The 11,065-nt window shown below is 58.6% G+C and overlaps 2 protein-coding genes across 2 annotated transcripts; one reads left to right on the top strand and one right to left on the bottom strand.

Annotated features, from left to right (window-relative positions):
• The first annotated feature begins 596 nt into the window (after positions 1-596).
• Positions 597-6,543, top strand: LOC309436227 (UPF0598 protein C8orf82). The gene is made up of 3 exons (XM_082045251.1): positions 597-783; positions 4,127-4,175; positions 5,829-6,543. The coding sequence occupies exons 1-3, from the start codon at positions 652-654 to the stop codon at positions 6,311-6,313; spliced, it is 666 nt and encodes a 221-aa protein (XP_081901377.1). The 5' UTR covers positions 597-651; the 3' UTR covers positions 6,314-6,543.
• A 133-nt stretch (positions 6,544-6,676) lies between these two features.
• Positions 6,677-10,998, bottom strand: LRRC14 (leucine rich repeat containing 14). Its single transcript, XM_082045250.1, has 4 exons — positions 10,923-10,998; positions 8,345-8,683; positions 7,538-8,173; positions 6,677-7,354 (listed from the first exon to the last, which is right to left on the bottom strand). The coding sequence occupies exons 1-4, from the start codon at positions 10,988-10,990 to the stop codon at positions 6,781-6,783; spliced, it is 1,617 nt and encodes a 538-aa protein (XP_081901376.1). The 5' UTR covers positions 10,991-10,998; the 3' UTR covers positions 6,677-6,780.
• Between the last annotated feature and the right edge of the window lie 67 nt (positions 10,999-11,065).

Below are 11,065 nucleotides of genomic sequence, written 5' to 3'. Positions count from 1 at the left end.
GGGCTACGAGTGTCTATAGGGGTGACATGGGTATGTACAGGGCCAATGAGTGTCTATCCATAGGGGCCATAAGTGTCTATAGGGGGGCAGGGGTGTCTATAGGGGGCACACGGGTATCTATAGGGCCGATGAGTGTCTATCCATAGGGGCCATAAATATCTATAGGGGGGCAGGGGAGCCTATAGGGGCTATGAGTGTCTATAGGGGTGACATGGGTATCTATAGGGCTGATGAGTGTCTATCCATAGGGGCCATAAGTCTCTATAGGGGGGCAGGGGTGCCTATAGGGGCTATAAGTGTCTATAGGGGTGACATGGGTATCTATAGGGCCGATGAGTGTCTATCCATAGGGGCCATAAGTGTCTATAGGGGTGACATGGGTATCTATAGGGCCGATGAGTGTCTATCCATAGGGGCCATAAGTGTCTATAGGGGTGACATGGGTATCTATAGGGCCGATGAGTGTCTATCCATAGGGGCCATAAGTCTCTATGGCGGCCGCGCCGCGTCTGTGGGGCCGAATCCCCCGCGCTCCCGGGTCCACTTCCGCCCGGAGTGGCGTCACCCCGGCGCCACTTCCGGCGCCGCTTCCGCCCGGAGCGGCGGCACTTCCGGGCGGGGCCCAGCGCCGTTGCCGCTGTCAGTGTGGCGATGCGGCTGCCGGCGCCGCTGCGGCTGCAGCTCCGGCCCGGGGCGGCGGCGGCCGGGCCCGGGTACCGGCAGGGCCAGAGCCCGGCGCCGCGGATCCGCGAGTATTTTTACTACATCGACCACCAGGGGCAGGTACCGGGACCGCCCGGAGCCCCACGGGGGGGGAACGGGGCGTCCTGGGGGGAAACGGGGGCACCGGGTCCCAAAGAGACCCCGGGGGGGATCCCTGAAAGAGCATCAGGGGCCTCGGGGCGGATCCCGGGCGGAGCTGAGAGGGGGATCCCGGACAGAGCCCAAAATGATCCCAGGCGGGCTCGGGACAGATCCCGGGCAGCCCCAAAACCCCAGGGAGACCCCACGTGGATCCGGGGCAGATCCCAAAAGATCCCACGTGGATCCGGGGCAGATCCCAAAAGATCCCACGTGGATCCGGGGCAGATCCCCCAAATATCCCAGATGGATCCAGGGCAGATCCCAAAAGATCCCACGTGGATCCAGGGAGATCCCCAAAAGCTCCCAAATGGATCTGGGGCAGAGCCCCAAAGGATCCCACATGGATCCCCAAAAGATCCCAGATTGATCCCTCAAAGATCCCAGATGTATCCAGGGCAGATCCCCCAAAGATCCCACATGGATTCGGGGCAGATCCTCAAAAATTCCCAGATATATCCAGGGCAGTCACCAAAATATCCCAGATGGCTCCAGGGCAGATCCCAAAAGATCCCACGCGGATCCAGGGCAGATCCCCAAAAATTCCCACGTGGATCCAGGGCAGATCCCCAAAAGATCCCACGTGGATCCCCAAACGATCCCAGATGGATCCAGGGCAGATTCCCCCAAAGATCCCACGTGGATCCAGGGCAGATCCCCAAAAATTCCCACATTGATCCAGGGCAGATCCCCCAAAGATCCCACATGGATCCAGGGCAGATCCCCAAAAGCTCCCAAATGTATCTGGGGCAGATCCCAGACACACCCAGGGCAGATCCCCAAAAGATCCCAGATGGATCCCCAAAAGATCCCCCAAAGATCCCACATGGATCCAGGGCAGATCCAAAAAAAATCCCACATGGATCCAGGGCAGATCCCAAAAGATCCCAGATGGGTCCAGGGCAGATCCCAAAATATCCCACGTGGATCCAGGGCAGAGCCCCAAAGGATCCCACATTGATCCAGGGCAGATCCCCAAAAGATCCCACATGGATCCCCCAAAGATCCCAGATTGATCCAGGGCGGATCCCCCAAAGATCCCACATGGATCCCCAAAAGATCCCAAATGGATCCAGAGCAGATCCCCCAAAGATCCCACGTGGATCCAGAGCAGATCCCCAAAAGCTCCCAAATGGATCTGGGGCAGATCCCAGACACACCCAGGGCAGATCCCCAACAGATCCCAGATGGACTCAGATTCCAGAGAGACCCCAAACAAACCCCAGCCAGATCCCAAATAGAACCCACATGGACCCAGGACAGATCCCAGGCACACCCAGGACAGATCCCCAAAGGATACCATGTGGATCCAGGGCAGATCCCCCAAAAGATCCCACATGTATCCCCAAAGAACCCAGGTGGATCCAGGGCAGATCCCACAAAAATCCCACGTGTGTCCAGGGCAGATCCTAAAATAACCCAGATGGATCCGGGGCAGATACCAAAAGATCCCAGATGGATCGGGGCAGATCCCCAAAGATCCCAAATGGATCTGAGGCAGATCCCAGACACACCCAGGGCAGATCCCCAACAGATCCCAGATGGACTCAAGATTCCAGAGAGACCCCAAACAAACCCCAGCCAGATCCCAAATAGAACCCACATGGACCCAGGACAGATCCCAGATGGTCCCAAGACAGTTCCCCTAAAAAATCCCTTTATGGGCTCAGGACAGACCCCAAACAGATCCCAATGGGATGCAAGAAATATCCCAGACAGATCCTGGCCAGATCCCAAATGGATCCCAAGCCGAGTTGAGACAGATCCCACCAATTTTAAATGTAAATGAATAAATAACTAGGTGGGCCTCAGAACAGATGGGTGGACCCTGGGTGGATCCCAGAGAGACCCCAGATGGATCCTGGACAGATCCCCTAAAGGCACCAGATGGACTCGGGACAGATCCCAGAGAGACCCAAACTAAACCCCAGGCAGATCCCAAAATGAACCCACCTGGAGCCAGGGTGATCCCCAGAAGATCCCAGATGGACTCAGGACAGATCCTGAGCAGCCCAAAACCAAACCTCAGACAGATCCCAAAATGATCCCCCATGGATCCAGGGCAGATCCCCAGAAGGTCCCAGGTGGACCCAGGACAGATCATGGCTGAATCCCAGTCACATCCCCATGGATTGAGGGCAGATCCCAGATACACCCAGGACAGATCCCCAGATATCCCAGATGGACTCAGGACAGATCCCAGAGACACCCAGAACAAACCCCAGATGGATCCAGGATGGATCCCAAATAGAACCCACATGGACCCAGGACAGATCCCCTAAAAAAAAAACCTTTGATGGGCTCAGGACAGACCCTCAACAGATCCCAACAGGATGCAAGAAATATCCCAGACAGATCCTGGCCAGATCCCAGATGGATCCCAAACTGAGTTGAGACAGATCCCACCAATTTTAAACATAAATAAATAGATGTGCCTCAGAACAGATCTTGGGTGGATCCCAGAGAGACGCCAGATGGATCCTGGACAGATCCCCAAAAGACAACATATGGACTCGGGACAGATCCTGGGCAGCCCCAAAATGAACCCCAGGCAGATCCCAAACAGACCCCAGGTGGACACGGGTCAGATCCTGGACAGATCCCAAATAGAACGCACATGGATCCAAGGCAGATCCCAAACAGATCCCAGCCAGACCCAAGACAAGCCCTGGACAGATCCCAAACCAAGTGGAGACAGATCCCACCAACAGATCCCTCCCTCCCCCAAATCCTACATGGGCTCAGGAAAGATCCCAGATGGACCCCATACCCCAAACAGATCCCAGATGGATCCCAGGCAGATTCCCCCTCAAAAAAACCCTAAGTGGGCTCAGGACAGATCCCATGTGGAGCTCAGATCCCAGACAGATCCCAGATTGACCCAGGCCATACCCCAGACAGATCCCAAATTGATCCCACATGAGCTCAAGGCAGATTCCAGAGAGATCCTGGCCAGGCCCAAGATGGATCCCCAGACAGATCAAACCATCCTGAGACAGATCCCACTGCCACATCCCCCAAACAAACCCATATGGACTCAGGACAGATCCCAGGTGGAGCTCGGATCCCAGATAGATCCCAAATAGATCCCTGGTAGACCCAGGACAGATCCCAAGTAGAACCCAGACAGATCCCAGGTGGATCCCGGTCGGATACCCCAAGACCTTGGCTGGATCCCAGATGGATCCTGAACAGATCCCAGCCCCCCCCCCAGGATCCACCAGCAGCTTCGGGGGGGTTGAGGCGTTTTCTGGCTTTTCCGCAGCTTTTCCTGGACGACACCAAAGTCAAGAACTTCATCACCTGCTTCAAAGGTACCGGCACCACAAACGGCCCCAAACCCCCCCAAAAAACTCCCCAAACCCCCAAAATTCCCCCCAAATTCCCCCAACTCTGTCCCAAAATTCCCCAAATTCCCCCCAAAATTCCCACCCCAAAGCCCCAAATCCCCCCAGATCTGCCCAACCCCCCTCACTCACCAACACGCTCCCCCCACCATCAGCCTTCGTTAGGATCTGATCCTTAATTAATTGGGATCTGATCCTTAATTAATTTGGATCCAAGCCTTAATTGGGCTCCAATCCTTAATTGGGATCAGATCCTTAATTAATTTGGATCCAAGCCTTAATTGCCTCCAATCCTTAATTGGGATCAGATCCTTAATTTGGATCAGATCCTTAATTAATTTGAATCCAAGCCTTAATTGGGCTCCAAGCCTTAATTGGGATCAGATCCTTAATTAATTTGGATCCAAGCCTTAACTGGGCTCCAATCCTTAATTGGGATCAGATCCTTAATTAATTTGGATCCAAGCCTTAATTGCCTCCAATCCTTAATTGGGATCAGATCCTTAATTTGGATCAGATCCTTAATTAATTTGGATCCAAGCCTTAATTGGGATCAGATCCTTAATTAATTTGGATCCAAGCCTTAACTGGGCTCCAATCCTTAATTGGGATGAGATCCTTAATTAGGATCAGATCCTTAATTAATTTGGATCCAAGCCTCAACTGGGCTCCAAGCCTTAATTGAGATCAGATCCTTAATTAATTTGGATCCAAGCCTTAACTGGGCTCCAATCCTTAATTGGGCTCCAATCCTTAATTAATTGGGCTCTGATCCTTAATTAGGATCCAAACTTTAATTGAACTCCAGTCCTTAATTGGGATCCAATCCTCAATTAATTGGGGTCCAATCCTTAATTAATTGGGCTCTGATCCTTACTTAGGATCCAATCTTTAATTTGGCTTCAATCCTTAATTAACTGGGATCTGATCCTTAATTAATTTGGATCTGGTGCTTAATTTTTCTCTGATCCTTAATTAGGCTCCCATCCTTAATTAATTGGGCTCTGACCATTAATTAGAATCCAATCTTTAATTGAGCTCTAGGCCTTAACTGGGCTCTAGTCCTTAGTTAGGCTCTGATCCTTAATTAGGATCCAGTCCCTCATTGGGATCTGGTCCTTAATTAATTTGGATCCAATCCTCAATTCGGTTCTGATCCTTAAATAACTGGGCTGCAATTCTTAATTAGGATCCAATCGTTAAATAATTAGGATCCAATCCTTAATTAATTGGGATCCGATCCTTAATTGTGATCCGATCCTTGATTGGGATCAAATCTTTAATTGGGCTCAAATCTGTAATTGGGGTCCAATCCTTAATTAGGATCCAGTCCTTAATTGCGCTCAGACCCTTAATTGGGCTCCAATCCCTACTGGGAGGGGGGCGCCCCCGCTCTACCACCTTTGCCGGTGACAAATTAACCATTGGGCACCATTTGTGTATTAATTACCTTATTAATTAAGCACCTCCTGCCATCCATAACTCTTACGCGCGCTTGTTTTCCCCCCCGAACCGCCCCATCGCTCTTCCCCACCGCCGCTAACGAACCCAACCCCAATCCCCCCGCCTTCCCCAACCGCTAATTCATTAATTAATTAACCTCCGGGCGGTTAATTACAGACGTCCGGTTCCTCGCCTTCTTCTTCAAGCAACTGCAGCCCAACCGCAGCGGCCGCTACGAAACCCAATTCCCCTTCGTGTCGCTGTGCGGGCGCGAGCGCAACTTCCTGCGCTGCGACGACCGGCCCGTGGTCTTCACCGAAATCCTCCCCGGTACCGGCGCCGACACCGGCACCGAGCGGCTCCTCTCCTACTGCGGCGCCGGCGACCGCTTGACCGTCCCTTTCCAGCCCCAAAATTTGGTGGTTTCGCCCCGAAACGGGCGGTTGTACCACCCGGCACCGACACGGGTGGGTGGCGTGGGGTTGGTGCGCTCGGCGTTGGCGTTGGAGTGGGATCCGTGTTTCGAGTACGAACTGGGGCCGGCGCAGCCTCCCACCCATTTTAACTGGGAAGGCCGGCGCTACCGCCTCACCGGGGAGTTGTTGCCATTGCTCCACGGTGGGGAATCGCCCGATGTCACCGTAACACCGTGTCAGGGTTGAGCGGGGGACGCCCAACACGCCTCGTCGCCCCCGCGCACGGCGACTCGCGTTAATCTGTGAAAAATAACAAAACCTGTGAAAAACAACCAAAAAAAAAGGTTTAACGAGTCCAATTCCACACCGAGCACTCACCACGATTGGGTTGAATTATTGTAGGGTCTACCTATAAACGGCGCCGCGGTTACGGTTACCGCAACCTCAACGCCTGCCGAGCGGCGGCGATTTATTCATCAAGTTGCGCGGCGTTAATTAATCGGCGAAGGAGGTGACACGAGGCACCGGCGGGTGTTGCCAAAGCCCACCTGTGGCTGATGACGCGGTGACAATAACAGGGAAAAGGTGCCAGAAAAAACACCAAAAAAAGGAGGAAACACCGAATTTTAAAAGGAAGGATGAGGCGGGATGGCGGTGAGCCCGCGGCGTGTCACCAGCTGCCACGGGACGCACCAAATGCTACAAGTTTTTGGTTACAAGGCGAAGTAGTCGAGGGCTCCAAGCTGGCAGAGGTTGGTGGTCCAGACGGCGTCGGCTCTGCCGGAACTCGCCAGGATCTGACACAGCTCGGCGTTCACCGCCGCCAAACGTTCCTCATCCACCGTGTCCTCAAAAACCCAACCGGAGCCGGGGAGCGGCTGCGGCAGCTCGTGGTTGTAACAATCCACGGGATACGGGTAAACAACCAGGTGCAAATCCGGCAAAACCAGCGTTTTCCGTAACAAAGTCTTGAGTCCTGGCGTGGAGAGGGGGTTCCCGAACAGTCCCAAGCACCGGAGATGGGAGCAGCGGCAAAGCGCCGGCAGCAGAACGTCTAACCGCGCGTCCGTCAGGCGACACTCCACCAGATCCAGGTGACGGAGCGAGGCCGAAGATTCTTCCAAGAGACGCCCGAGGGGTCCGAGAAGGTTTTCGGTGAGATCGTGGCCACTCAGGTCCAGTTTCTGCAGCGCCGGAGCGTGGGGGCTTTGGGAAAGGAAGGCGACGTCGCCAGGAAGGAGGGAGCAGAACGGCAGCTCCAGACTTTCCAGTGGGGCCTGCAGGTCGCTGCCGGGGGGGGGGAAACAAACCGTGAGCCCCCAGAAGCGTCACCGCGCCAGTGCCGGGCTGAACTTTGTCTATATATCGCGTTCCCGGAGGAACCGCGCCAAAACCACCCGGATCGCACACCAAAAAATCCCCCCTGCGCACAAAAAGAGCAATTTGGGGATCTGCTTCACCTGAACTTACCTGAGAAGCTGCCTCAGTTTCCCCGAAAGCCTGGAGGAGCCTAAATTAAGCTCACGGAGAGCCGGCAGCTTCCCCAGCTGCTCGGCGAGACACCGGAGCCCGGCGTCCGTCCCCGCCGCCGCTCGCCGCACATCCACGTTGCTGTAAGGCAGCTTGAGGCTGAGGAGGCGGGTGAAGCGGGCGAGATGCGGCAAAACGGCGCAGAGCCCGGCCAAGCCCAGGTTGTTGAAGCGCAGATCCACCCGGCGCACACCGGCGGGATCCAGCAGCTCCAGCAAACTCACGGTGCCGGCGACCGAAAGCTCCTCGGCGTGGAAGTCGCGGCATTTGAGGCGCAGGGGAGCGGCGGCGCCGGCACGGAGGGCGTCGCGGAGGACGGCGAAGGACGCGGCGTTGACGAAGAGATCGGCACGAACCTCCACGGCGACGGGTTGCGGAGCCACCGAGGCGCCCGAGGGACCTTTGTGGCGTTTGGAGCCGCGTTTCAGGCACTCGCGGTGGTGTTTGGAGACCTCGAGGGCGGCTTTGGCCAAGGCCACCGTGCCGGACCAAAGGCTCATCCCCTCCGGGCCGCGCTCGGCGTCATCGTCCTGGAGACCCGTCATGTCCAGCACGCACAGGCGGCAGCGTCTGGCGCTAAACCAGAAATCGGTGAATAAACGAGCCGGGGAAACAACACGCGCAAACAACCAACCCGTGGTCAGTCACCGCGGTCGATCCGATGGCCCCAAGTGTTGTCAACGCCACGTCCCCTCCCCAGGAAGAAGAATTTCATCTCCCGTGGAATTCGGCAACCCCGGCACGTACCTGGTGCCGCCGCAGGGCTCGTCCAGCGCCCGGCGCAGCTGCGCCACCACGGCCAGGATGATGGCCTGGACGCAGGGTTTGCTGGGTTTGTCCCCGAGGTGACAATCGCGGTGACAGTCGTGGTGACGGTGACCCAAGAGGTGGCGGAAGCTGAGGAGGGGGAAGGGCCAGGCGGCCAGCAGGGGCGGCAGCGCCGGCGTCCGTCCGTCCAGGCAGGCGGCGCGGAACAGGACGGGGTAGAGCTCGGCGGGGACCAGCGGCAGGACGCGGCGCAGGGCACGGGGGTGGCCCACCAGGCGGCGGGCGCAGAGGAAGAGGAGGGAGCGCATGGTGGGGGGGCTGCGGGGAGAAATGGGGGGGACAGGGAAGAATTAGGGATGGGGGGGCAGTGGGAAATGGGGTCCCCCCTGTCACAGGGACCGCCCCACAACCTACTCCCCCATGACCCCCTAATGCAGCCCCCCCATCACAGGGACCCCCCCACAACCTGGTGCCACCCTCACAGGGACCCTCTGCACCCCCCCAAACTGGTTCCCCCCCTATCACAGGGACCCCCCACAACCTGCCCCCCCCCCATCACAGGGACCCCCCACAACCTGGTGCCACCCTCACAGGGACCATCTGTACCCCCCAAACTGGTTCCTCCTATGACCCCCTAATCCAGCCCTCCCCCCCCGCCCCCCCTCACAGGGACCCCCCCACAACCTGGTGCCCGCCACACAGGGACCCTCTGCACCCCCCCAAACTGTTCCCCCCCTCCCATCACAGGGACCTCCCCATGACTCCCTAATCCAGCCCCCCCATCATAGGGATCCCCCCAACCTGGCACTGCCCTCACAGGGACCCTCTGCACCCCTCAAACTGGCTCTCCCCCCTATCACAGGGACCCCCTATGGCCCCCTAATCCAGACCCTGCCCCATCACAGGGACACCCCACAACCTGCCCCCCTGTCACAGGGGCCCCCCATGACCCCCTAATGCAGCCCCCCCATCACAGGGACCCCCCACAACCTGGTGCCACCCTCACAGGGACCATCTGCACCCCCCTATCACAGGGACCCCCTCTGACCCCCTAATCCAGACCCTGCCCCATCACAGGGACCCCCCACAACCTGCCCCCCCCCCCATCACAATGACCCCCCATAACCCCCTAATCCAGCCCTCCCATCACAGGGACCCCCCCCCAACCTGGCGCCGCCCTCACAGGGACCCTCCGCACCCCCCCATCAAAGGGGCCCCCCACATCCCCCCTAATCCAGGCCCCCCATCACAGGGACCCCCCCACAACCTGCTCCCCCATGACCCCCTAATCCAGGCCCCCCCCATCACAGGGATCCCCCACAACCTGGTGCCACCCTCACAGGGACCATCTGCACCCCCTAAACTGGTTCCTCCTATGACCCCCTAATCCAGCCCTCTCCCCCCCCCGCCCCCATCACAGGGACCCCCCCACAACTTGCCCCCCCATGGCCCCCTAATCCAGCCCCCCCATCACAGGGACCCCCCCCCACAACCTGGTGCCCCCCACACAGGGACCCTCTGAACTCCCCCAAACTGTTCCCCCCCTATCACAGGGACCCCCTATGACCCCCTAATCCAGCCCCTGCCCCAACACAGGGACCTCCCCACATCCTGCCCCCCCGCCCCCCCATCACAGGGGCCCCCCCACAACCCCTCTAATCCAGCCCCCCCATCACAGGGACCCCCCTCACAGTCCCCCTGACCTGGCCCCTCCATCACAGGGACCCCCTACAAGCCCCCAATGTGGCCCCCCCCACAACACAGGGACTCCCCCTAACCTGTCCCCCCCCCTTACCCAGACTCCACCCCCCCAGCCCCCTTAACCCAGCCACCCCCAATACAGGGATCCCCACAGCTCCCCCTGACCAGCCCCCCATCACAGGGACACCCCATTGCCCCCCCATAGCAGGGGGAACCCCATCGCCCCCCAAAGCCGGCCCCCCCATCACAGGGACCCCCCGTTGTCCCCTCAACCTGGCCCCCCCATCACAGGGACCCCCCCACAACCCCTGTAATGTGCCCCCCTCCCCCCCACACACATCACAGGCACCCCCCCTAACCTGCCCCCTCCCATTACAGGGACCCCCAGAGCCCCACTAACTTGGGCCCCCATCACAGAGACCCCCCCCTAACCCGTGCTCCCCCAGTCCCCCTAACCAAGCCCCAAATCGTAGGGACCCCCCACGGCCCCTCCATCACAGGGACCCCCCCACAACCCTCCTAACCTGCCCCCCCCACACACATCACGGGGACCCCTAAACCCCATCCCACCCCCCCAGGACTCCCCTAGCCACCCCCACATGACTCCCCCATCACAGGGACCCCCCCATGGCCTCCCCAACCCTCCCCCCATCATAGGGACCCCCCTAACCCGGGTTCCCTCCTCACAGTGACCCCCCATGACCCCCTAATCCAGGCCCCCCCTCACAGGGACCCCTCCAGCCCCCACCCAACCCGGGAGCCCCGTCACAGGGACGCCCCCATGGCCCCCTAACCCGGACCCCCCACCCCAGGGACCCCCCAACCCGCTCCCCCCATCCCAGGGACCCCCACTCACCACACTCCAGATCCCCCCACTCTCCGCCGGCCCCTCCGCTCTCCCGCTCCCTCCGCGCTTCCGGGCATGCGCGCTGCCGCCCACGCCTCTAACCAATCAGAGAGCGCGCTGCACCACGGAAGGCGGGCCCAACGCCGTTCCTC

Source organism: Streptopelia decaocto, assembly GCF_964273445.1.
Source record: "Streptopelia decaocto genome assembly, chromosome: 2".
Lineage (NCBI taxonomy): Eukaryota > Metazoa > Chordata > Aves > Columbiformes > Columbidae > Streptopelia > Streptopelia decaocto.
Note: the sequence above shows the minus strand (reverse complement) of the source record. Positions and strands in the feature narration are given on the sequence as shown.

What these genes read in the sequence shown, in the direction of transcription:
- LOC309436227 (XM_082045251.1), top strand. Translation starts at nt 652, where the DNA reads ATGCGGCTGCCGGCGCCGCTGCGGCTGCAGCTCCGGCCCGGGGCGGCG. An exon ending in ACATCGACCACCAGGGGCAG is followed by an intron (nt 784 to 4,126) that starts GTACCGGGACCG and finishes GCTTTTCCGCAG; the next exon opens with CTTTTCCTGGACGACACCAA. An exon ending in CTTCATCACCTGCTTCAAAG is followed by an intron (nt 4,176 to 5,828) that starts GTACCGGCACCA and finishes GGTTAATTACAG; the next exon opens with ACGTCCGGTTCCTCGCCTTC.
- LRRC14 (XM_082045250.1), bottom strand. Translation starts at nt 10,990, where the DNA reads ATGCCCGGAAGCGCGGAGGGAGCGGGAGAGCGGAGGGGCCGGCGGAGA. An exon ending in GTGGGGGGATCTGGAGTGTG is followed by an intron (nt 8,684 to 10,922) that starts GTGAGTGGGGGT and finishes TTCTCCCCGCAG; the next exon opens with CCCCCCCACCATGCGCTCCC. An exon ending in GAGCCCTGCGGCGGCACCAG is followed by an intron (nt 8,174 to 8,344) that starts GTACGTGCCGGG and finishes TTTCTGGTTTAG; the next exon opens with CGCCAGACGCTGCCGCCTGT.